At 53.5% G+C, this 25,806-nt stretch overlaps 5 protein-coding genes across 5 annotated transcripts; all 5 read right to left on the reverse strand.

Annotated features, from left to right (window-relative positions):
* Positions 1-1,102: 1,102 nt before the first annotated feature.
* On the reverse strand, positions 1,103-3,553 carry LOC131564652 (protocadherin beta-15-like). The gene has a single exon (XM_058815175.1). The coding sequence runs from the start codon at positions 3,545-3,547 to the stop codon at positions 1,103-1,105; it is 2,445 nt and encodes an 814-aa protein (XP_058671158.1). The 5' UTR covers positions 3,548-3,553.
* Positions 3,554-6,266: 2,713 nt separating this feature from the next.
* Positions 6,267-8,730, reverse strand: LOC131564747 (protocadherin beta-15-like). Its single transcript, XM_058815317.1, has one exon. It carries the CDS (start codon positions 8,709-8,711, stop codon positions 6,267-6,269), a length of 2,445 nt encoding a protein of 814 aa, XP_058671300.1. The 5' UTR covers positions 8,712-8,730.
* A 2,003-nt stretch (positions 8,731-10,733) lies between these two features.
* On the reverse strand, positions 10,734-13,184 carry LOC131564736 (protocadherin beta-15-like). Its single transcript, XM_058815306.1, has one exon. It carries the CDS (start codon positions 13,176-13,178, stop codon positions 10,734-10,736), a length of 2,445 nt encoding a protein of 814 aa, XP_058671289.1. The 5' UTR covers positions 13,179-13,184.
* A 1,994-nt stretch (positions 13,185-15,178) lies between these two features.
* On the reverse strand, positions 15,179-17,629 carry LOC131564702 (protocadherin beta-15-like). The gene has a single exon (XM_058815252.1). It carries the CDS (start codon positions 17,621-17,623, stop codon positions 15,179-15,181), a length of 2,445 nt encoding a protein of 814 aa, XP_058671235.1. The 5' UTR covers positions 17,624-17,629.
* Positions 17,630-21,276: 3,647 nt separating this feature from the next.
* LOC131564614 (protocadherin beta-15-like) lies at positions 21,277-23,951 on the reverse strand. The gene has a single exon (XM_058815129.1). It carries the CDS (start codon positions 23,943-23,945, stop codon positions 21,501-21,503), a length of 2,445 nt encoding a protein of 814 aa, XP_058671112.1. The 5' UTR covers positions 23,946-23,951; the 3' UTR covers positions 21,277-21,500.
* Between the last annotated feature and the right edge of the window lie 1,855 nt (positions 23,952-25,806).

A 25,806-nucleotide genomic window follows, 5' to 3' on the forward strand; every position in this document is an offset into this window, starting at 1 on the left:
ATTCTAGATGCAGTGGCAGTCCCCTAGTGAAACAGGCTCAGTACATTTCAGAGGAGAAAGAGTAAACATAGGAATGCAAATACTCTGACACAAGCACAGAAGATCATACAGAGACAGGTTTCCATTCCCTTTAAAAAGCATTGGGATCAAGGAACAGCATTTAAAAGGCAAATTTCACTGTATTTTCTTAAAATTTCTTATTGACTTAACCTTCCAATAAGCGTTTTAGTATTTGAAATTTTCCTTCAATGCATTCAATGACAATGGACATGCTTCTTCAGCTCTGTTATGTTACAGTCTACCGTAACACCCTCCGTGCTCCTGTATTTCCAAGGTAATTCTGAAGTGACAGAACATCCAAGCCCTTCTTGTAAGCCAAAGGAAGGTTTAGTTCTGCATTTTGCTGCTCTACTCTGAGCAAGATAAGGAAGATGAGACTGTGGTTGTCAATGAGTCCAAGTCACCTGCTTCCCTGCTTAGCTGGCACTGCCTGTGTTGCAGTGGCTGGGTGGGAGCAAGGCCCTGCTTCAGCAGACAGTAATTCTGAAGCATCTGCAGATATTCAATGTTGTCTGCATGGACAAACAGAGTGATAAGAAAGCAAAGCAGACAGAGCTCACATCTCATAAAGAGAAATCCAGAAGCCAAGCAAAAAAGGGCCCAGTATTCATGTGACATTGTCACACTGGACTCAAAACTTCCTGGTTTTCCAGAGGTGGGAAAATCTTTTCTGCATTTCAATGAGAGTATGAGTGGTTCGGCCAACAGTGATACTGCCTTAAAGATCAGAAAAAAAAAGATCCTCTGTCTTGTCAACCAGCAAGAGAAAGCAGACCACAGATTGAGAGCTAAACACATACATAAGCTTATTAGAAGAGGCAGTAGCAAAGTTGAAACCCCTTAGAAACTGACAAAACCTTGATTTCTTTTATAACCTTCATTGCTTTTTGCAGTTGTATAAAATTATTGCAAAGAGAATTTGCAGGAATTTGGTTAAACCAGTAATAAATATATATTTACGATGGAGGAAGCATTACCATATGCAGCAGGCCCAGTCCTCACTTCAGAAGGCCCATGAAGCCTCAGTGTGAGCAGACCCCAGCTAGTTGAAGGAAAGAGCGTTAAACTGTCCTGCAGAGAGAGTGCCAGCATTGTCTGGGGCCATGTCCTCGCTGCTGACAGGGACACCGGGGAAATCCTGTTCCTCGTCGGGGCCCTGGCCCACGGCGCAGTGCTGTGGGGGCAGGCTGGGCAGGATGGGCTTGAGGAATCTGAACTCGCTGTTGCCCGAGCCTGTGGTGAGGCTGATCTCGTAGCAATAGGCGCGGGACAGGGTCCCTGCAGCGGCTGCATCGGCCAGGCCGCTCTGCAAGGTGTCGGCAGCATAGAGCACAGGGCCAGCCTTCAGCTCCTTCCTCATGCACACCTTGCGAGCCAGCAGCACTGCCGTGGAGATGAGGAAGAGGAGGGAGACAAAGACCAAGGCAATGATTAAATAGGTGGTCAGGGAGGCGGCGGCCTGATCCTCGCTGGCCGGGCTGCTGTGCGGCAGGCGCACGTCGGAGAAGTCCTTGAGCAGGAGAGCGCTGAGAGCTGCCGTGGCTGACAGCGGGGGCTTGCCGTTGTCTCTGACCAGCACCACCAGCTTCTGCTTGACGCTGTCTCTCTCTGTCACCGGCCTCCTGAGACGCACCTCGCCGCTTTGCAGGCCCACGGAAAACAGGCCTGGGTCGGTGGCCCTGAGCAGGTGGTAGGAGAGCCACGAGTTCTGTCCCGAGTCGGCATCGACGGCCACCACTTTGCTGATGAGGTAGCCCGCCTCAGCCGACACGGGCACCAGCTCACTGGAGGCCGGGCCGCTCTCCTGGGCCGGGTAGAGCACCAGCGGGGCGTTGTCGTTCTCGTCCAGCACCACCAGGCGCACGGTGACGTTGGCTCTCAGCGGAGGAGAGCCCGCGTCAGAGGCACTGACCGTCACCTCGGTCTGCCTCAAGCGCTCGTAGTCCAGGGGCCGCAGCACAAACACGTGTCCCTTCTCCGAGTTCACCGAGATGCAGGAGCACCAGGCCCGCTCTGGCCCTTGCTCTGCTGCCAGCGAATAGCTCACCTTGGCATTCAGCCCCACGTCAGCATCTGCAGCGCTCACGGCTCCCACAAACACCGTGGGCACGTTGTTCTCACGCACGTACATGGTGTAGGAGGTCTGGTTGAAGACGGGGGCATTGTCATTGACGTCGGAGATGTCCACGGTGAAGGTGTGCGTGCTGGTGAGAGGAGGCGAGCCCGCATCTGCTGCCGTCACACTGAGGATGTACTGAGGCGTCTCCTCGCGGTCCAGCGTGCTCACTGTCACCAGCTCATAGTAATTCTTGTAGGCTGGCCGCAGGGAGAAGAAGAGCTGATCCTGCAGGGCACAGGAGATCTTCCCGTTGGCACCAGAATCCCGGTCCTTGACCGTAAACAGGGCAACCACCGTGCCGGGCACTGTGTTCTCGGGGAGGGGACTGCTGAAGGAACTGACCACCAGCTCTGGGGCATTGTCATTCACATCCACCACCTCCACCAACACCTTGCAGATTGCTGACAGCCCTCCACCATCGGTGGCCTTCACACTGAACTCATGACTGTCTGTTGCCTCAAAGTCTAGTGGTTTTGTGAGTTTAATTTCACCAGTTATGGGATCAATGACAAATCCTGACTTGCTTTGTCCCACTCCCTGGCTGAGTTGATAGAAGATGTCTCCATTCACTCCTGCATCTGGATCAGTGGCCAGTACAGTCAGCACCACAGAGCCCTCTGGCATGTTTTCTAAAACCTTTCCAATATAACGATCTTGTGTAAATTTGGGAGCATTGTCATTTACATCTATAATGATTATAGAGATCTCGATGGTTCCACTCCTTCGAGGAGAGCCACCATCAACAGCAATAACTTGGAAACCCATCTCTGCCTGCTCCTCTCTGTCTAGGGCCTTTTCCAAAACAAGTTCAAGATATTTGTCACCAGTAGTACGACTTCCATGGGAAATACTGAAATATTCGTTCTCGGGAGATATATTGTACTCCTGCACTGTGTTGCTGCCTATATCGAGGTCCTCAGCCACCTCCAATGGGAAACGTGAACCTGGGTCCCTCGATTCCACGATCTTAAAAGTGACTCGTTCATCGGGGAAAATTGGCGAGTGGTCATTGATATCGTCTAGACTGACCTCGACCCGAAAGAACTGCAGGGGGTCGGAGAGCAGCAGCTCGAAGGGGAGCATGCAGGTGTCGGACTGGGCGCACAGCTGCTCCCGGTCCAGCCTCCCCGCCACGACGAGGCGGCCGGAGGCGCGCTCCAAGCGAAAATGCTGGCGGCCGTCCTCCGAGACCAGGCGGGCGCGGCGAGCCGAGAGCTGCGCCGGCGTCAGCCCCGCGTCCTCGGCCAGCTCGCCCACCAGGGAGCCGCTTTCCGCCTCCTCGGCTACGGAGTAGCGGATGGGCTCGGCGCCAGCGAGCGGCAGCCCCAGCAAAGCACACACACAAAGCACTTGCCTTGCGAGTGCCATGGCGCGGCGCCGGCGCCGGCGGCCGCTGTCGGTGTCGGTGTCGCGGCGGGTGTCCCGGGCGATTGCGGCCGGAGAGCGGCGAAGTGCGGGCCGGGCGCCTTCCCTCGCTGTCTCAGATTCCGGCGGCGGTGTGTAACGCAGCCGGGGTGTGCGGGTAGCGGGTGACACGGGGCAGCGCTCGCTGCCGCAGCCGCTGCCACCTCCGCCCGGCTGAGCTGGGCTGCTCTAAGCTGAACTGAGCTGAGCTGGGCAGGGCTGGGCTGGTTCTGGTCTGAGCTCGCTCGGGCTGTGCCGCTCCGGGCCCGGCCGCCTCCGCTGCCGCAGCCGCTCGGCGCCGCCTTGGCCGAGGGCACCACCCAGCGGTGCGCGCTGGGACTGCAGCCGCCGCCGCCCGCAGCCCGCGCTGCCGCTCGGCCCGGCCCGCGATCCCGAAGGCAGCGAGACAGCCGGGGCCGGCAACGGAACGCGGCCTCAACCAGGGCAGCACAAAGACCAGGCTCAGCCCACAATGGCCAAGCCGCATTCCAAGAGAGGAGAAACCGCATAGGGATAGCGCGAGGGTGACAGCACTGGCATTCCAATGAACACTCTCCCGGCTGCATCTCCCCACTCAGGAACTCTACGCACCCAACATTGCTTCTGAGAAGGGATACAGTGAGAAATAATAAGCAGAATTTTGAAATGCCTTGAAGGATCTTTCCCAGAAAGAACGACTCTTCAAAGAGGTCTTTATCCACTAAAGCAGTCAGAATGTTCTCTTTATTTCAGTTTAACACCTTTTTTTCTGTTTCTAATCCTAGAGTTATGCCAATTTACAATGGGAAACTGTATCACTTCAGCACAACACAGTGTGAGGCCGGCTTTTGGAGTATTTCATGCATTGCAGACATTATTCAAACAGCCAGTGTTTTTACAGGGTGTGACAATCCTCTAGAGTAATAGGCTCGGTAGAATGCTCAGTACATTTCAGAGGAGAAAGGGTAAACATGGGAATGCAAATTCTCTGGCACAAATACAGAAAATCAAGCAGGGACAGCTTTCTAGCCTCATCAAGAAATCTTGGGATTCAGGAAAAGCAATGAAAAGAACATTCTCAATGTCTTTTTAAAAAAGTTCTTCTTTGTAAGAACCTGAGTGGGAGATGAAGGATTCCAGGGAGCTCTTCAAAGTGCAGTTTATTTTATCCAAGATGTTACAACAGTCCAGGGTCATAGCCATCAGAGCCTGGGCCTACAGCTTTCAGCTCCAGCTGCAGACATGTCTGAAGACCCTTTAATTTTGCTTCCATTGCTTTATATCATTTTCTTTGCTGAGCATCTTAATAGATAAGAACAAATCTGTACCTTAACTTTTACCTGTAGCCTATCATAACTACTACAATTACCATACTCATGTTACTAATCTCCAATCACTTAATGTTAGTCTGTCACAGTTTTAAGCTAGAAGTTGTTTTTCAGTTTTCTTGCTGTGCAAAATTCTGAGACCTTTTTTCCATTTCCAACATCGCCATGTCTGTTTGCCTGTGGTATTTTTTTCTTGGTAAAAACATCTTTTGTTGGAAGTGGGTTTATCTTTTGCTTTTAGCCATAAAACCCCATTCTGATGAACACACCTTTTGCCTCCTTGGTTATCCAGTAAGACTGGCTCAGCAATTCTTTTCTTCTGTATCAAAACTTGTTTTCATTTGTATTCATTCTTCAGAGTCTACTATCAAAAATCTTTCTACCAAGCACACATATCTGTGAGACTTTCTTGTCAAATTTGCATCCTTCCCAACACTTCTTGACTCCACCTTCCGATAATTGTGTTTCAGTATTTGTGGATTTTTCCTTCAATGCATTCATTGACAAGGAACATGTTTCTGTTACATGTTACAGCTCTGTTCAGTTCTATAGTCCACTCTAACACTCTGCTGCCGTATTTCCAAGGCAATCCCATATGAACACAACATCCAAGCCCTTCTTTAAGCCAAAGGAAGGTTTTGTTGTGCACTTTGTGACCCTGCTGTGAGCTAGATAAGGAAGATGAGACTGCTGTTGTCAAAGGGTCCAAATCACCTCCTTTCCTACCGAGCTGGAACTGCCTGTGTTGCAATGGCTGGGTGGGAGCAACTGCTTCAGGAGCCAGCTTTATTGAAGCATGTGCAGATATTCAATGTATGAATGCAAAGGAAAGCTTGTCTTGCTTATCATAGCGACAAGAAAGCAAAGCACAGAGAGAACACATCTCAGACAGCATCCAATATCAAGGGAAGAAAGGGTCTACTGCAATGTGACAAAGAGTCTCAGTAGTCACAGAATCCCAGCTTTCCAGAAGCAAAAAAAGGGCTTTTTACATTTCATTTGCTTTACTGCACGGAAATATGAATTGTTTTGCCATCTGTGACTTTATTTAAAGATTAGAAAATATCCTATGGCTTTTCAGACAGCAAGAGAAAAAAACAACATAGCTGTGAGTGCTAAACATAGACATAAAGCCTATCAGAAATGGCAGTAAAAGAGCTGAAACAAATTAATAAATAAGTGAGAGAACCTTTGCCTCCTTTACACTCGTTGCTCTTCTTGGGAGTGGCAGATTGTGAATATTATGAAGGGAATTTGAAGAATAATGGTTGAACCAACTGATGACACAGATAAATTCAGGAGGAACCATTGCACTTGCTTAAGACTGGATCCCATCCTGTCAAGATCCAAGAAGCCTCTGTCTGTGCAGACCCCAGCTAGTCAAAGGAAAGAGCGTTGAACTGCCCTGCAGAGAGAGTGCCAGCATTGTCTGGGGCCATGTCCTCGCTGCTGACAGGGACACCGGGGAAATCCTGTTCCTCATCGGGGCCCTGGCCCATGGCGCAGTGCTGTGGGGGCAGGCTGGGCAGGATGGGCTTGAGGAATCTGAACTCGCTGTTGCCCGAGCCCGTGGTGAGGCTGATCTCGTAGCAATAGGCGCGGGGCAGGGTCCCTGCAGCGGCTGCATCGGCCAGGCTGCTCTGCAAGGTGTCGGCAGCATAGAGCACAGGGCCAGCCTTCAGCTCCTTCCTCCTGCACACCTTGCGAGCCAGCAGCACTGCCGTGGAGATGAGGAAGAGGAGGGAGACAAAGACCAAGGCAATGATTAAATAGGTGGTCAGGGAGGCGGCGGCCTGATCCTCGCTGGCCGGGCTGCTGTGCGGCAGGCGCACGTCGGAGAAGTCCTTGAGCAGGAGAGCGCTGAGAGCTGCCGTGGCTGACAGCGGGGGCTTGCCGTTGTCTCTGACCAGCACCACCAGCTTCTGCTTGACGCTGTCTCTCTCTGTCACCGGCCTCCTGAGACGCACCTCGCCACTTTGCAGGCCCACAGAAAACAGGCCTGGGTCGGTGGCCCTGAGCAGGTGGTAGGAGAGCCACGAGTTCTGTCCCGAGTCGGCATCGACGGCCACCACTTTGCTGATGAGGTAGCCCGCCTCAGCCGACACGGGCACCAGCTCACTGGAGGCCGGGCCGCTCTCCTGGGCCGGGTAGAGCACCAGCGGGGCGTTGTCGTTCTCGTCCAGCACCACCAGGCGCACGGTGACGTTGGCTCTCAGCGGAGGAGAGCCCGCGTCAGAGGCACTGACCGTCACCTCGGTCTGCCTCAAGCGCTCGTAGTCCAGGGGCCGCAGCACAAACACGTGTCCCTTCTCCGAGTTCACCGAGATGCAGGAGCACCAGGCCCGCTCTGGCCCTTGCTCTGCTGCCAGGGAATAGCTCACCTTGGCATTCAGCCCCACGTCAGCATCTGCAGCGCTCACGGCTCCCACAAACACCGTGGGCACGTTGTTCTCACGCACGTACATGGTGTAGGAGGTCTGGTTGAAGACGGGGGCATTGTCATTGACGTCGGAGATGTCCACGGTGAAGGTGTGCGTGCTGGTGAGAGGAGGCGAGCCCGCATCTGCTGCCGTCACACTGAGGATGTGCTGAGGCGTCTCCTCGCGGTCCAGCGCGCTCACTGTCACCAGCTCATAGTAATTCTTGTAGGCTGGCTGCAGGGAGAAGAAGAGCTGATCCTGCAGGGCACAGGAGATCTTCCCGTTGGCACCAGAATCCCGGTCCCTGACCGTAAACAGGGCAACCACCGTGCCGGGCACTGTGTTCTCGGGGAGGGGACTGCTGAACGAACTGACCACCAGCTCTGGGGCATTGTCATTCACATCCACCACCTCCACCAACACCTTGCAGATTGCTGACAGGCCCCCACCATCTGTGGCCGTCACACTGAGCTCATGCATTTGTGCTGTCTCAAAATCCATAGTTTTTGTGAGTTTAATTTCCCCAGTTATGGGATCAATCACAAATGCTGAATCGCTCTGACCCACTGCTTCATTAAGTTGATACGATATGTCCCCATTTTCTCCTTCATCTGGATCACTTGCCAGCACAGTCAGAACCACAGAGCCTTCTGGAATGTTTTCTAAACTTTTCACAATGTACACCTCTTCTGAGAAGATGGGAGCATTGTCATTTACATCTAGAATGACAATTTTCACTTCAGTGTTGCCGCTCATGGATGGAAAGCCCCCATCCTTGGCAATTACACTGAAACTCATCTCTGCCTGCTCCTCTCTGTCTAGTGGCTTTTCCAAGACCAATTCAAGATACTTCTTGCCTGAAATTCCAGTCCCAGAGGACACAGTAAAGTACTCGTTCGCAGGAGAAATGTTGTAGTCCTGGACAGTGTTGCTGCCTATATCGAGGTCCTGAGCAACCTGAAGTGGGAAACGTGAACCTGGCTCACTTGTCTCTGGGATCTTAAAAGTCACTCTATCATTAGGAAATAGGGGAGAATGGTCATTGATATCCTCCAGATCTACCTCGACCCGAAAGAACTGCAGGGGGTCGGAGAGCATCAACTCGAAGGGGAGCATGCAGGTGTCGGACTGGGCGCACAGCTGCTCCCGGTCCAGCCTCCCCGCCACGACGAGGCGGCCGGAGGCGCGCTCCAAGCGAAAATGCTGGCGGCCGTCCTCCGAGACCAGGCGGGCGCGGCGAGCCGAGAGCTGCGCCGGCGTCAGCCCCGCGTCCTCGGCCAGCTCGCCCACCAGGGAGCCGCTTTCCGCCTCCTCGGCTACGGAGTAGCGGATGGGCTCGGCGCCAGCGAGCGGCAGCCCCAGCAAAGCACACACACAAAGCACTTGCCTTGCGAGCGCCATGGCGCGGCGGCGGCGCCGGCGGCCGCTGTCGGTGTCGGTGTCGGTGTCGGTGTCGCGGCGGGTGTCCCGGGCGATTGCGGCCGGAGAGCGGCGAAGTGCGGGCCGGGCGCCTTCCCTCGCTGTCTCAGATTCCGGCGGCGGTGTGTAACGCAGCCGGGGTGTGCGGGTAGCGGGTGACACGGGGCAGCGCTCGCTGCCGCAGCCGCTGCCACCTCCGCCCGGCTGAGCTGGGCTGCTCTAAGCTGAACTGAGCTGAGCTGGGCAGGGCTGGGCTGGTTCTGGTCTGAGCTCGCTCGGGCTGTGCCGCTCCGGGCCCGGCCGCCTCCGCTGCCGCAGCCGCTCGGCGCCGCCTTGGCCGAGGGCACCACCCAGCGGTGCGCGCTGGGACTGCAGCCGCCGCCGCCCGCCGCCCGCGCTGCCGCTCGGCCCGGCCCGCGATCCCGAAGGCAGCGAGACAGCCGGGGCCGGCAGCGGAACGCGCCCTCAACCAGGGCAGCACAAAAACCAGGCTGAGCCCTCAACAGCCAAGCCGCATTCCCCGAAAGGAAAAATCGCACAGTGATAGAGGCGATTGTGACAGCACGGGCATGAAAATTAGCACTCTCCCGTCTGCATCTCCCCACTCAGGAACTGTACCCACCCAACATTGCTTCAGACAACAGACATAGGGAGGAAAAGACCCGCAGAATTTGGGGAAGCCTTTCAAGGAGCTTTCCAGTAAAGGACGACTCTACCAAGACTTCTGTCTCCATGAAAGGAGTTAGGGTCTTCCCTTTATTTTTGCCGAACACATTTTTTTAAATTGTTATCTCAGAGGTGTATCACTTTACAATGTTAATTTCTATAATTTCGTCAGAATACAGTGTGAAGGAGGCTTTCTGAACATTCTGTGCATCACAGACCTTATTCAAACTACCAGGTATTCTAGATGGGTTGGCAGTCCTTCTCTAGAGCAGAATAATGTCCAGTACATTTCAGAGAGGAGAACATGAAAGGGCAAAAATGGGAATGCAAACCCTATAGCACAAAAGGAGATAATCATGTAGGGACAGCCTTCTTCTCTCAAAAGGAAACAACTGAATTCAGAAACAAGAATGAGAAACAACATTCCAAGTCCTGTTCTCAAGTCCTTCTTGCTTCTAACTTCAAAAAATTATCTTTGATGAACCTGTGACACTGTCATGAACACAAGGACAATCAATAAGTGTTCATGACTCTCTACAGCTACCGCCTACCCTAAGATATCACCTACTTCTGTATTTCCAAGACAATCTGAGTGGGACTGAATACCAAACCCCCACCTGGACCAAAGGAAGATTCTGTTGTGCATTTTCCTGCACTCTGCCTTTAAGAAGTTGGTACCTCTGGATCCATAGGATAAAAATAGCCTTTTATTCTGCAGAGCCGGAATTGCCAGTGTTGCAGTGACTGGATGGGACAAATTCACTGTTTCATTGGGCAGAAGTAGAGAAGCATCTGCAGATGCAAAATGGCCATATGCACAGACATACTGAGAAAAAAAAGAACGCACTGAGCCCTCACATTGCAGGCAAAGATATCCAGAACCCAAGAGATAAAAAGCCACATGCTAATAGAACATCATGAAACAGTTTTCAGAAAACTCCCTTGCTTTTCTGGGTAAAAGGATGTTTTGTTATTCCAGCCAGTGGGAGACTTGTCTATGCAACTGAGCCACTGAGCTACAAAAAGAATAAGAAGTCCAAGGTTTAGTCTGACAGCAAGATATGGAAGAGCAAAGATTGGACTGCATTATTAAAGGCTATCAGAAAGGGCTCAGAAGGAGAAGAAATATACTATAATCTGAGGGAGAAAATATGAACATCTTTTTTTCCTTATTTGTGTATTTGGAGCGAAAGACAAATTTTACAGTGATTTGGAACTTGCAGGAAATTGGCTATAGCAGTGAGGAATATGTTATCTCTGGAGGAATCACAGCCACATGCCGCAGCCTGGATCCCTTTCTCCCAAGATCCATGAAGCCTCAGCCTGTGCAGACCCCAGCTAGTCAAAGGAAAGAGCGTTGAACTGTCCTGCAGAGAGAGTGCCAGCATTGTCTGGGGCCATGTCCTCGCTGCTGACAGGGACACCGGGGAAATCCTGTTCCTCATCGGGGCCCTGGCCCACGGCGCAGTGCTGTGGGGGCAGGCTGGGCAGGATGGGCTTGAGGAATCTGAACTCGCTGTTGCCCGAGCCCGTGGTGAGGCTGACCTCGTAGCAATAGGCGCAGGGCAGGGTCCCTGCAGCGGCTGCATCGGCCAGGCTGCTCTGCAAGGTGTCGGCAGCATAGAGCACAGGGCCAGCCTTCAGCTCCTTCCTCCTGCACACCTTGCGAGCCAGCAGCACTGCCGTGGAGATGAGGAAGAGGAGGGAGACAAAGACCAAGGCAATGATTAAATAGGTGGTCAGGGAGGCGGCGGCCTGATCCTCGCTGGCCGGGCTGCTGTGCGGCAGGCGCATGTCGGAGAAGTCCTTGAGCAGGAGAGCGCTGAGAGCTGCCGTGGCTGACAGCGGGGGCTTGCCGTTGTCTCTGACCAGCACCACCAGCTTCTGCTTGACGCTGTCTCTCTCTGTCACCGGCCTCCTGAGACGCACCTCGCCGCTTTGCACGCCCACGGAAAACAGGCCTGGGTCGGTGGCCCTGAGCAGGTGGTAGGAGAGCCACGAGTTCTGTCCCGAGTCGGCATCGACGGCCACCACTTTGCTGATGAGGTAGCCCGCCTCAGCCGACACGGGCACCAGCTCACTGGAGGCCGGGCCACTCTCCTGGGCCGGGTAGAGCACCAGCGGGGCGTTGTCGTTCTCGTCCAGCACCACCAGGCGCACGGTGACGTTGGCTCTCAGCGGAGGAGAGCCCGCGTCAGAGGCACTGACCGTCACCTCGGTCTGCCTCAAGCGCTCGTAGTCCAGGGGCTGCAGCACAAACACGTGTCCCTTCTCCGAGTTCACCGAGATGCAGGAGCACCAGGCCCGCTCTGGCCCTTGCTCTGCTGCCAGGGAATAGCTCACCTTGGCATTCAGCCCCACGTCAGCATCTGCAGCGCTCACGGCTCCCACAAACACCGTGGGCACGTTGTTCTCACGCACGTACATGGTGTAGGAGGTCTGGTTGAAGACGGGGGCATTGTCATTGACGTCGGAGATGTCCACGGTGAAGGTGTGCGTGCTGGTGAGAGGAGGCGAGCCCGCATCTGCTGCCGTCACACTGAGGATGTGCTGAGGCGTCTCCTCGCGGTCCAGCGCGCTCACTGTCACCAGCTCATAGTAATTCTTGTAGGCTGGCTGCAGGGAGAAGAAGAGCTGATCCTGCAGGGCACAGGAGATCTTCCCGTTGGCACCAGAATCCCGGTCCCTGACCGTAAACAGGGCAACCACCGTGCCGGGCACTGTGTTCTCGGGGAGGGGACTGCTGAAGGAACTGACCACCAGCTCTGGGGCATTGTCATTCACATCCACCACCTCCACCAACACCTTGCAGATTGCTGAAAGGCCCCCACCATCTCTGGCTCTCACACTGAGCTCGTGAGTGTCTGCTGTCTCAAAGTCTAGCGGTTTTGTGATTTTAATTTCACCAGTTATGGGATCAATCACAAATGCTGAATCACTCTGATCATCAACTTCATTGAGTTGATATGAAATTTCTCCATTAACTCCTGCATCCAGATCAGTGGCCAGCACAGTCAGAACCACAGACCCTTCTGGCATGTTTTCCTGAACCTTCCCAATATAACGATCTTGTGTAAATTTGGGTGCATTGTCATTTACATCTAGAATGATAATAGAGATCTCGATGGTTCCACTCCTGGGAGGAGAGCCCCCATCTACAGCAATAACACTGAAACCCATTTCTGCATGCTCCTCTCTGTCTAGAGGCTTTTCCAAGACCAATTCAAGATATTTGTCACCATTTGTCCGACTTCCATAGGAGACACTGAAATACTCGTTCTCGGGAGAGATGCTATACTCCTGGACGGTGTTCCTGCCTATATCGAGGTCTCGAGCTACCTCCAGTGGGTAAGAAGAGCCCGGGTCGCTCCTTTCCAGAATCTGAAAACTGACTCGATCTTCTCGGAAAAGAGGTGAATGGTCATTGATATCCCTTAAGGCTACCTCGACCCGAAAGAACTGCAGGGGGTTGGAGAGCAGCAGCTCGAAGGGGAGCATGCAGGTGTCGGACTGGGCGCACAGCTGCTCCCGGTCCAGCCTCCCCGCCACGACGAGGCGGCCGGAGGCGCGCTCCAAGCGAAAATGCTGGCGGCCGTCCTCCGAGACCAGGCGGGCACGGCGAGCCGAGAGCTGCGCCGGCGTCAGCCCCGCGTCCTCGGCCAGCTCGCCCACCAGGGAGCCGCTTTCCGCCTCCTCGGCTACGGAGTAGCGGATGGGCTCGGCGCCAGCGAGCGGCAGCCCCAGCAAAGCACACACACAAAGCACTTGCCTTGCGAGCGCCATGGCGCGGCGGCGGCGCCGGCGGCCGCTGTCGGTGTCGGTGTCGCGGCGGGTGTCCCGGGCGATTGCGGCCGGAGAGCGGCGAAGTGCGGGCGGGGCGCCTTCCCTCGCTGTCTCAGATTCCGGCCGGCGCTCCGGAACGCAGCCGGGGTGTGCCGGCAGCGCGTGACACGGGGCAGCGCTCGCTGCCGCTGCCGCTGCCACCTCCGCCCGGCTGAGCTGGGCTGCTCTAAGCTGAACTGAGCTGAGCTGGGCAGGGCTGGGCTGGTTCTGGTCTGAGCTCGCTCGGGCTGTGCCGCTCCGGGCCCGGCCGCCTCCGCTGCCGCAGCCGCTCGGCGCCGCCTTGGCCGAGGGCACCACCCAGCGGTGCGCGCTGGGACTGCAGCCGCCGCCGCCCGCAGCCCGCGCTGCCGCTCGGCCCGGCCCGCGATCCCGAAGGCAGCGAGACAGCCGGGGCCGGCAACGGAACGCGGCCTCAACCAGGGCAGCACAAAAACCAGGCTCAGACCACTATGGCCAAGCCGCATTCCACGAAAGGGAAAACATAGTGATAGGGCAATGGTGACAGCACTGTCATGAAAATGAACACACTCTCGGCTGCATCTCCCCTCTGAGCAAGTGTACACACCAAAAATTGATTCAGAAGAAGCACACACTGAGGAAGTAACCCCCAGAATTTTGGAATGTCTTGACACGGCTTCCCAGAAAGAGCGACTCTACAAAATATTCTGTCTCCATTAAAGCAGTCAGGGTGTTCCCTTTCTTTCAGTCTAACAGATTTTTCTGTTTCTAATCCCACAGTTATATCAATTTACAACATTATAGTGTATCACATCAGCACATCGGAGCATAAGGGAGGCTTTCTGATAATTTCGTGCATTGCAGACAGTATTCAAACAACCAGTGATTCTAGATGGGGTGGCAGTCCTTCTCTGGAGGAACAGGGTCAGTGCTGTGCTCAGTACATTTCATTGGCCAGAAGGAGAAAGGGCAAACATGGATATGCAAATGCTCTGACACCAACAAAGAAAATCATGCAGGGACAACTTTCCTATCATATCAAGAAGCCTTGGGATTCACGAAAAACAATGAGCAGAGTAATCTCAACATCTTTCATTAGTTCTTCTTCACTCTACCTTCCAATTATTTCCTTTTAATAATTGTGGATTTTTCCTTCATTGCATTCAATGACAATGAACATGTTCCTGTTACATGTTACAGCTCTGTTCAGTTACAGTCTACTCTAACACTGTTCTGCTGTATTTCCAAGGCAATCCTGAGGTGACAGAACACCCAAGCCCTTCTTGAAAGCCAAAGGAAGGTTTTGTTGTGCATTTTGTTGCTGTAGTCTGTGCTAGATAAGGAAGATGAGAGTGCTGTTGTGAAAGGGTCCGAATCAATTCCTTCCCTGCTGAGCTGGTGTTGCCTGCATTGCAGTGGCTGGGTGGGGGCAACTCTCTGCTGCATCAGTAGATATGCAGTGTCTGCATGTACAACGGTAGTGATAAGAAAGCAAAGATCACAGACTGCACATCTCATAAAGGGACCACCCAAACCCAGAAAAGAAAGGGCCTAGTGCCTTCATGAAATTTTGACTCAATATTCACAACTTGCGAGCTTTCATGAAGTACATAATGGGCCTCTTTCATTTCAGCGAGGATATGATTTGACATTCTCCCAAAGCTCTAAATAAAGGATATGTATTATTTTCAGACAGCAAGAAAAACAAGAGCAGAGAAGTGAGTGGTAAGAACACACTTAAAGCCTGTTAGAAATGGCAGTGACAGAGCTGAATCAAACTCCTTAAAAAGCGAAAGAAGATGCACTACTTTTACTTCATAATTCTTTTTGGAGTGGTAGACATTACCTTTGAAAAGAATTTTCAAGAAATTGTTTAAACCAATCGCAAATACCGATATAATCTTGAGGAATCATTGTCCGATGCACCAGCCAGGATCCACTCCTCCCAAGATCCATGAAGCCTCTGTCTGTGCAGACCCCAGCTAGTCAAAGGAAAGAGCGTTGAACTGTCCTGCAGAGAGAGTGCCAGCATTGTCTGGGGCCATGTCCTCGCTGCTGACAGGGACACCGGGGAAATCCTGTTCCTCATCGGGGCCCTGGCCCATGGCGCAGTGCTGTGGGGGCAGGCTGGGCAGGATGGGCTTGAGGAATCTGAACTCGCTGTTGCCCGAGCCCGTGGTGAGGCTGATCTCGTAGCAATAGGCGCGGGGCAGGGTCCCTGCAGCGGCTGCATCGGCCAGGCCGCTCTGCAAGGTGTCGGCAGCATAGAGCACAGGGCCAGCCTTCAGCTCCTTCCTCCTGCACACCTTGCGAGCCAGCAGCACTGCCGTGGAGATGAGGAAGAGGAGGGAGACAAAGACCAAGGCAATGATTAAATAGGTGGTCAGGGAGGCGGCGGCCTGATCCTCGCTGGCCGGGCTGCTGTGCGGCAGGCGCACGTCGGAGAAGTCCTTGAGCAGGAGAGCGCTGAGAGCTGCCGTGGCTGACAGCGGGGGCTTGCCGTTGTCTCTGACCAGCACCACCAGCTTCTGCTTGACGCTGTCTCTCTCTGTCACCGGCCTCCTGAGACGCACCTCGCCGCTTTGCACGCCCACGGAAAACAGGCCTGGGTCGGTGGCCCTGAGCAGGTGGTAGGAGAGCCACGAGTTCTGTCCCGAGTCGGCATCGACGGCCACCACTTTGCTGATGAGGTAGCCCGCCTCAGCCGACACGGGCACCAGCTCACTGGAGGCCGGGCCGCTCTCCTGGGCCGGGTAGAGCACCAGCGGGGCGTTGTCGTTCTCGTCCAGCACCACCAGGCGCACGGTGACGTTGGCTCTCAGCGGAGGAGAGCCCGCGTCAGAGGCACTGACCGTCACCTCGGTCTGCCTCAAGCGCTCGTAGTCCAGGGGCCGCAGCACAAACACGTGTCCCTTCTCCGAGTTCACCGAGATGCAGGAGCACCAGGCCCGCTCTGGCCCTTGCTCTGCTGCCAGGGAATAGCTCACCTTGGCGTTCAGCCCCACGTCAGCATCTGCAGCGCTCACGGCTCCCACAAACACCGTGGGCACGTTGTTCTCACGCACGTACATGGTGTAGGAGGTCTGGTTGAAGACGGGGGCATTGTCATTGACGTCAGAGATGTCCACGGTGAAGGTGTGCGTGCTGGTGAGAGGAGGCGAGCCCGCATCTGCTGCCGTCACACTGAGGATGTACTGAGGCGTCTCCTCGCGGTCCAGCGCGCTCACTGTCACCAGCTCATAGTAATTCTTGTAGGCTGGCCGCAGGGAGAAGAAGAGCTGATCCTGCAGGGCACAGGAGATCTTCCCGTTGGCACCAGAATCCCGGTCCCTGACCGTAAACAGGGCAACCACCGTGCCGGGCACTGTGTTCTCGGGGAGGGGACTGCTGAACGAACTGACCACCAGCTCTGGGGCATTGTCATTCACATCCACCACCTCCACCAACACCTTGCAGATTGCTGACAGCCCTCCACCATCAGTGGCTCTCACACGGATTTCATGATGCTGTGCTGCCTCAAAGTCCAGCGGTTTTGTGAGTTTAATTTCCCCAGTTATGGGATCAATCACAAATCCTGAGTCACTCTCTCCCACTGCCTGGCTGAGTTGATAGGAAATGTCCCCATTAACTCCTGCATCTGGATCACTTGCCAAAATATTCAGCACCACAGAGCCTTCTGGCATGTTCTCTAAAGCTTTTGCCACGTACACCTCCTGTGTGAAGATGGGAGGATTGTCATTTGCATCTAGAATGACAATTTTTACCTTTGTGGTCCCAGTTCTAGGGGGAGAGCCCCCATCGACAGCAATAACGTTGAACCTCATCTCTTCCTGTTCCTCTCTATCTAGTGGCTTTTCCAATACAAGTTCCAGATATTTGTCATCCTCACTGCGACTTCCATAGGAGACGCTAAAGTACTCATTCTCGGGAGAGATGCTGTACGCCTGGATGTTGTTACTGCCAATATCGAGGTCCCGCGCACCCTCTACGGGGAAACGGGAACCCGGGACGCTCGTTTCAGGGATCCTAAAACTGACTCGAACTTCTGGGAAAACGGGTGAATGGTCATTGATATCCTTCACAGTCACCTCGACCCGAAAGAACTGCAGGGGGTCGGAGAGCAGCAGCTCGAAGGGGAGCATGCAGGTGTCGGACTGGGCGCACAGCTGCTCCCGGTCCAGCCTCCCCGCCACGACGAGGCGGCCGGAGGCGCGCTCCAAGCGAAAGTGCTGGCGGCCGTCCTCCGAGACCAGGCGGGCGCGGCGAGCCGAGAGCTGCGCCGGCGTCAGCCCCGCGTCCTCGGCCAGCTCGCCCACCAGGGAGCCGCTTTCCGCCTCCTCGGCTACGGAGTAGCGGATGGGCTCGGCGCCAGCGAGCGGCAGCCCCAGCAAAGCACACACACAAAGCACTTGCCTTGCGAGCGCCATGGCGCGGCGGCGGCGGCGGCGGCCGCTGTCGGTGTCGGTGTCGCGGCGGGTGTCCCGGGCGATTGCGGCCGGAGAGCGGCGAAGTGCGGGCGGGGCGCCTTCCCTCGCTGTCTCAGATTCCGGCCGGCGCTCCGGAACGCAGCCGGGGTGTGCCGGCAGCGCGTGACACGGGGCAGCGCTCGCTGCCGCTGCCGCTGCCACCTCCGCCCGGCTGAGCTGGGCTGCTCTAAGCTGAACTGAGCTGAGCTGGGCTGGGCTGGGCTGGTTCTGGTCTGAGCTCGCTCGGGCTGTGCCGCTCCGGGCCCGGCCGCCTCCGCTGCCGCAGCCGCTCGGCGCCGCCTTGGCCGAGGGCACCACCCAGCGGTGCGCGCTGGGACTGCAGCCGCCGCCGCCCGCAGCCCGCGCTGCCGCTCGGCCCGGCCCGCGATCCCGAAGGCAGCGAGACAGCCGGGACCGGCAACGGAACGCGGCCTCAACCAGGGCAGCACAAAAACCAGGCTGAGCCCACAACAGCCAAGCCGCATTCCAAGAGAGGAGAAACAGCACAGAGATAGGACGATTGGTGACAGCACTGGCATGCCAATGAACACTCTCCCGGCTGCATCTCCACACTCTGGAACTGTACACACCTAACATTCTTCAGACAAGGGACACAGTGAGAAATAATACGCAGAATTTTGAAATGCCTTGAAGGATCTTTCCCAGAAAGAACGCCTCTTCAAAGTGTTCTTTATCCACTAAAACAGTCAGAATGTTCTCTTTATTTCAGTTTAACAGCTTTTTTTCTGTTTCTAATCCCAGAGTTATACCAATTTGCAATGGTAAACTGTATCACTTCAGCACAACAGAGTGTGAGGCCGGCTTTTGGAGTATTTCATGCATTGCAGACATTATTCAAACAGCCAGTTATTTTAGAGGGTGTGACAGTCCTCTAGAGTAACAGGCTCAGTAGAATGCTCAGTACATTTCAGAGCAGAAAGGGTAAACATGGGAATGCAAATTCTCAGGCACAAATACAGAAAATCAAACAGGAACAGCTTTCTCGCCTCATCCAGAAATCTTGGGATACAGGAAAAGCAATGAAAAGAGCATTCTCAATGTCTTTTTTAAAAAGCTCTTCTTCGTAAGAGCCTGAATGGGAGACAAAGGACTCCAGGCAGCTCTTCAAAGTGCAGTTTATTTTATCCAAGATGTTACAAAAGGCAAAGGTCACAGCCATCAGAGCCTGTGCCTACTGCTGTCATCTCCAGCTGCAGACAAGTCTGAAGACCCTTTAATTTTGGTTTCAATGCATAATATAATTTTCTTTGCGGAGCATCTTAATACAAGAACCTATCTATATCTTAACTTTTACCTGTAGCCTATCATAATGACTATAATTACCATATTCATGTTACTAATCTCCAATCACTTGAAGTTAGTCTGTCACAGTTTAAGCTAGAAGTTGTTTTTCAGTTTTCTTGCTGTGCAAAATTCTGAGACCTTTTTTCCATTTGCAACATCGCCATGTCTGTTTGCCTGTGGTATTTTTCTGCTTGGTAAAAACATCTTTTGTTGGAGGTGGGTTTATCCTTTGCTCTTAGCCATAAAACCCCATTCTGACGAACACACCTTTTGCCTCCTTGGTTATCCAGTAAGACTGGCTCAGCAATTCTTTTCTTCTGTATCAAAACTTGTTTTCATTTCTCTTCATTCTTCAGAGGATACATTCAAAAATCTTTCTACCAAGCACACAGAACTGTGAGACTTTCTGGTCAAATTTGCATCCTTCCCAACACTTCTTGACTCCACCTTCCAATAATTGTGTTTCAGTATTTGTGGATTTTTCCTTCAATGCATTCATTGACAAGGAACATGTTTCTGTTACATGTTACAGCTCTGTTCAGTTCTATAGTCTACTCTGTTTATGCTGCCGTATTTCCAAGGCAATCCCGTGTGAACAGAACATCCAAGCCCTTCTTTAAGCCAAAGGAAGGTTTTGTTGTGCACTCTGTGGCCCTGCTGTGAGCTAGATAAGGAAATGAGACTGCTGTTGTCAAAGGATCCAAATCACCTCTTTCCCTACTGAGTTGGCACTGCCTGTGTTGCAATGGCAGTGTTGGAGTAACTCCGTGCTTCAGCAGGCAGCACTACTGAAACATGTGCAGATATTCAATGTATGAATGAAAAGGAAAGCTTGTCTTGTCTTGTCACAGTGACAAGAAAGCAAACCACAGAGAGAACACATCTCCGACAGCGGCATCCAAAATCCAAAGAAGAAAGGGTCTAGTGCCATGTGACACAGCGTCTCAGTACTTGTAAATCCCTTGCTTTCCAGAAGCACAAAAAAGGCAGCTGAAAGGCGAGGCACAGCCTACAACGACCAAGCCACATTCTACCAAAGGAAAAACCTCACAGGGATAGGGTGATGGTGACAGCACTGGCATGTAAATGAGCACTCTCCTGGCTGCATCACCCCACTCAGGAGCTGTACACACCTAACATTGCTTCAAACAAAGGACACACTGAGTAAGTAACTCCCAGAATTTTGGGAAACCTTGACAGGTCTTCCCAGAAAGAATGACTATACAAAATATTCTGTCTACACTAATGCAGTCAGGTTGTTCTCTTTATTTATGTCTAAAACATTTTTCTGTTTCTAATCCCAGAGTTACACCAATTTACAACATTAAACTGTATCATTTCAGCACATCACAGCATAAGGGAGGCTTTCTGATCATTTCATGCATTGCAGACATTACTCTAACAAGCAGTTAGTCTAGACGGGGTGGCAGTCCTTCTCTAGAGGAACAGGCTCAGTACAGTGTTCGGTACATTTCAGTTGCTAGAGGGAGAAAGAGCAAACATGGATATGCAAATGCTCTAACACAACACAGAAAATCATGTGGGGATAACTTTCCAGTCCCATCAAGAAGACTTGGGATTCAGGAAAGACAATGAATAGAGCAAACACAACATCTTTTTTTAAGTTCTTCTTGACTCTTCCTTCCTATAATTGTCTTTTAATAATTGTGGATTTTTCCTTCATTGCATTCAATGGCAATGAACATGTTTCTGTTACATATTACAGCTCTGTTCAATTACAGTTTGCTCTAGCACTGTTTGTTTATCTGTATTCCCAAGGCAATCTCGATGTGACAGAACACCCAACCCCTTCTTGTAAGTCAAAGGAAGGTTTTGTTGTGCATTTTGTGTCTGTACTCTCTGCTAGATAAGGAAGATGAGACTGCTGTTGTCAAAGGGTGCAAATCACCTCCTTTCCTACTGAGCTGGCGTTGCCTGTGTTGCAGTGGCTGGGTGGGGGCAACTCCCTGCTTCACCAGGCATCACTACTGATGCATCTGTAGATATGCAATGTCTGCATGGACAAAGGTAGAAATAAAAAAGCAAAGCACACAGAGCTCACATTTCATAAAGAGACAACCCAAATCTAGGGATAAAGAGCCTAGTGCCCACATGATGTTGTGACTTAATACTTACAACTTGCGAGCTATCATGAAGCACAAAAAGGGCCTCTTTCATTTCAGTGAGGATATTATTTGATATCGTCCAAAGCTCAGAATAAAGGATCCTCTGTCTTGTCAGCCAGCAAGAAAAAAAAGAGCAGAGGTGTGATTGATAAGCACACACTTAAAACCTGTTAGAAAGGGCAGTGACAGAGCTGAATCCAATTACTTAATAAGTGAGAGAAGCTTGGCTTCTTTAACTTCATAATTCTTTTTGGAGTGGTAGATATTAGCGCTAAATAGAATTTTCAAGAAATTGTTTAAACCTATTAGAAAAAAAAATATATAATCAGGAAGAATCATTGCCCAATGCACCAGCCTGGATCCCATCCTCTCAAGATCCATGAAGCATCAGTCTGTGCAGACCCCAGCTAGTCAAAAGAAAGAGCGTTGAATTGTCCTGCAGAGAGAGTGCCAGCATTGTCTGGGGCCATGTCCTCGCTGCTGACAGGGACACCGGGGAAATCCTGTTCCTCACCGGGGCCCTGGCCCACGGCGCAGTGCTGTGGGGGCAGGCTGGGCAGGATGGGCTTGAGGAATCTGAACTCGCTGTTGCCCGAGCCTGTGGTGAGGCTGATCTCGTAGCAATAGGCGCGGGGCAGGGTCCCTGCAGCGGCTGCATCGGCCAGGCCGCTCTGCAAGGTGTCGGCAGCATAGAGCACAGGGCCAGCCTTCAGCTCCTTCCTCCTGCACACCTTGCGAGCCAGCAGCACTGCCGTGGAGATGAGGAAGAGGAGGAAGACAAAGACCAAGGCAATGATTAAATAGGTGGTCAGGGAGGCGGCGGCCTGATCCTCGCTGGCCGGGCTGCTGTGCGGCAGGCGCACGTCGGAGAAGTCCTTGAGCAGGAGAGCACTGAGAGCTGCCGTGGCTGACAGCGGGGGCTTGCCGTTGTCTCTGACCAGCACCACCAGCTTGTGCTTGACGCTGTCTCTCTCTGTCACCGGCCTCCTGAGACGCACCTCGCCGCTTTGCAGGCCCACGGAAAACAGGCCTGGGTCGGTGGCCCTGAGCAGGTGGTAGGAGAGCCACGAGTTCTGTCCTGAGTCGGCATCGACGGCCACCACTTTGCTGATGAGGTAGCCCACCTCAGCCGACACGGGCACCAGCTCACTGGAGGCCGGGCCGCTCTCCTGGGCCGGGTAGAGCACCAGCGGGGCGTTGTCGTTCTCGTCCAGCACCACCAGGCGCACGGTGACGTTGGCTCTCAGCGGAGGAGAGCCCGCGTCAGAGGCACTGACCGTCACCTCGGTCTGCCTCAAGCGCTCGTAGTCCAGGGGCCGCAGCACAAACACGTGTCCCTTCTCCGAGTTCACCGAGATGCAGGAGCACCAGGCCCGCTCTGGCCCTTGCTCTGCTGCCAGCGAATAGCTCACCTTGGCATTCAGCCCCACGTCAGCATCTGCAGCGCTCACGGCTCCCACAAACACCGTGGGCACGTTGTTCTCACGCACGTACATGGTGTAGGAGGTCTGGTTGAAGACGGGGGCATTGTCATTGACGTCGGAGATGTCCACGGTGAAGGTGTGCGTGCTGGTGAGAGGAGGCGAGCCCGCATCTGCTGCCGTCACACTGAGGATGTACTGAGGCGTCTCCTCGCGGTCCAGCGCGCTCACTGTCACCAGCTCATAGTAATTCTTGTAGGCTGGCCGCAGGGAGAAGAAGAGCTGATCCTGCAGGGCACAGGAGATCTTCCCGTTGGCACCAGAATCCCGGTCCCTGACCGTAAACAGGGCAACCACCGTGCCGGGCACTGTGTTCTCGGGGAGGGGACTGCTGAAGGAACTGGCCACCAGCTCTGGGGCATTGTCATTCACATCCACCACCTCCACCAACACCTTGCAGATTGCTGACAGCCCTCCACCATCTCTGGCCCTCACACTGAGCTCGTGAGTCTGTGCTGCCTCAAAGTCCAGGGGTTTTGTGATTTTAATTTCACCAGTTATGGGATCAATCACAAATGCAGACTCACTCTGTCCCACTGAATCACTCAGTTGATAGGTGATGTCCCCATTAACTCCTGCATCCGGATCTGTTGCCAGTACAGTCAGAACCACAGAGCCCTCTGGCATGTTCTCCAAAACCTGCCCTGTGTACTCGTCCTTTGTGAATTTGGGAGCGTTGTCATTTACATCTAGAATGAGAATTTTTACTTCTGTAGTTCCACTTCTAGGAGGAGTGCCCCCATCCACAGCAATTAAACTGAAACTCATCTCAGACTGCTCTTCCCTGTCAAGCGGCTTTTCCAAGACCAGTTCAAGATGCTTTTTGCCTGTGCTTTGACTTCCATAGGACGCTCTAAAATACTCATTCTCAGGATTAATGCTGTACTCCTTGACTGTGTTCCGGCCAATATCTAGGTCCCGAGCAACCTCCAGTGGGAAACGTGAGCCTGGCTCGCTCGTTTCCAGGATGTCAAAAAGGACTCGATCCTCGGGGAATACAGGGGAATGATCATTGATATCCTCCAGATCTACCTCGACCCGAAAGAACTGCAGGGGGTCGGAGAGCAGCAGCTCGAAGGGGAGCATGCAGGTGTCGGACTGGGCGCACAGCTGCTCCCGGTCCAGCCTCCCCGCCACGACGAGGCGGCCGGAGGCGCGCTCCAAGCGAAAATGCTGGCGGCCGTCCTCCGAGACCAGGCGGGCGCGGCGAGCCGAGAGCTGCGCCGGCGTCAGCCCCGCGTCCTCGGCCAGCTCGCCCACCAGGGAGCCGCTTTCCGCCTCCTCGGCTACGGAGTAGCGGATGGGCTCGGCGCCAGCGAGCGGCAGCCCCAGCAAAGCACACACACAAAGCACTTGCCTTGCGAGCGCCATGGCGCGGCGGCGGCGCCGGCGGCCGCTGTCGGTGTCGGTGTCGCGGCGGGTGTCCCGGGCGATTGCGGGCGGAGAGCGGCGAAGTGCGGGCCGGGCGCCTTCCCTCGCTGTCTCAGATTCCGGCCGGCGCTCCGGAACGCAGCCGGGGTGTGCCGGCAGCGCGTGACACGGGGCAGCGCTCGCTGCCGCAGCCGCTGCCACCTCCGCCCGGCTGAGCTGGGCTGCTCTAAGCTGAACTGAGCTGAGCTGGGCAGGGCTGGGCTGGTTCTGGTCTGAGCTCGCTCGGGCTGTGCCGCTCCGGGCCCGGCCGCCTTCGCTGCCGCAGCCGCTCGGCGCCGCCTTGGCCGAGGGCACCACCCAGCGGTGCGCGCTGGGACTGCAGCCGCCGCCGCCCGCAGCCCGAGCTGCCGCTCGGCCCGGCCCGCGATCCCGAAGGCAGCGAGACAGCCGGGACCGGCAACGGAACGCGGCCTCAACCAGGGCAGCACAAAGACCAGGCTCAGCCCACAAGGGCCAAGCCGCAGTTCCCGGCAGAAGAAACAGCATAGAGATAGGACGATTAGTGACAGCATGGACATGCCAATGAACACTGAATCTCCCCACTCAGGCTCTGTACCCACCCATCATTGCTGCATTCAAGGGACACAGTGAGCATGTAACTCGTAGAATTTTGAAAAGTCTTGTCGGGCTTTCCCAGAAATAACTTGACTACAAAGTATTCGGTGTCCTCTAAAGCAGTCAGTGCTCTCTTTATTTCAGTCTAACCCTCTTCCCGTTTCTAACCTCAGAGTTATACCTATTTACAATATTAAACTGCATCACTTCAGCACATCACAGTGTGAGGGAAGCTTTCGGAGCATTCCATGCATGACAGACATCATTCAAACAACCAAATATTCTAGATGGGGTGGCCGTCCTCTAGAGGAACAGGCTCAGTACATTTCAGAGGAGGAAGGGTAAACATGGGAATGCAAATGTTCTGACACAAACACAGAATTTCATATGGAGACAGGCTTCCATTCCCTTTAAGAAGCATTAGGACACAGAACAGCAATGAAAAGGCAAATTTCAATGTCTTTTCTTAAAGTTTTTTCTTGACTTGACCTTCCAATGAGTGTTTTTGTATTTCTGGATTTTTCCTTCAATGCATGAAATGACAATGGACATGTTTCTTCAGCTCTGTTCAATTACAGTCTACTTTAACACTATCTGTGCTCCTGTATTTCCAAGGCAATTCCAAAGTGATAGAACACCCAAGTCCTTCTTGTAAGACAAAGGTAGACATTGCTATGCATTTTCCTGCTCTACTCTGAGCTGGATAAGGAAGATGAGACTGTGGTTGTCAATGAGTCCAAGTCACCTGCTTCCCTGCTCAGCTGGCACTGCCTGTGTTGCAGTGCCTGGGTGGGAGCAAGGCCCTGCTTCAGCATGCAGTAATTGTGAAGCATCTGCAGATATTTAATGTTGTCTGCATGGACAAACAGATTGACAAGAAAGACAAGCACACAGAGCTCACATCTCATAAGCAGAAATCCAGAAGCCAGGCAAAAAAGGGCCCAGTATTCGTGTGACATTGAGACACCGGGCTCAAAAATTCCTGGTTTTCCAGAGGTGGGAAAATTTTTTCGCATTTCAGTGAGAGTATGAGTGGTTCGGCCAACAGTGATACTGCCTTAAAGATCAGAAAAATAAGATCTTCTGTCTTGTCAGCCAGCAAGAGAAAGCAGATCCTAGATTGAGAGCTAAACACATACATAATCTTATTAGAATAGGCAGTAGCAAAGGCGAAACCCATTAAAAACTAAGTGTGAAAACCTTGGCTTCTTTTAAAATCTTCGTTGCTTTTAGGAGTGGTAGACAA

Source organism: Ammospiza caudacuta, chromosome 16 (genome assembly GCF_027887145.1).
Source record: "Ammospiza caudacuta isolate bAmmCau1 chromosome 16, bAmmCau1.pri, whole genome shotgun sequence".
In the NCBI taxonomy this organism is placed as follows: domain Eukaryota; kingdom Metazoa; phylum Chordata; class Aves; order Passeriformes; family Passerellidae; genus Ammospiza; species Ammospiza caudacuta.

Coding starts and splice junctions, on each gene's coding strand:
- LOC131564702 (XM_058815252.1), bottom strand. CDS start 17,623: ATGGCGCTCGCAAGGCAAGTGCTTTGTGTGTGTGCTTTGCTGGGGCTG.
- LOC131564747 (XM_058815317.1), bottom strand. CDS start 8,711: ATGGCGCTCGCAAGGCAAGTGCTTTGTGTGTGTGCTTTGCTGGGGCTG.
- LOC131564652 (XM_058815175.1), bottom strand. CDS start 3,547: ATGGCACTCGCAAGGCAAGTGCTTTGTGTGTGTGCTTTGCTGGGGCTG.
- LOC131564736 (XM_058815306.1), bottom strand. CDS start 13,178: ATGGCGCTCGCAAGGCAAGTGCTTTGTGTGTGTGCTTTGCTGGGGCTG.
- LOC131564614 (XM_058815129.1), bottom strand. CDS start 23,945: ATGGCGCTCGCAAGGCAAGTGCTTTGTGTGTGTGCTTTGCTGGGGCTG.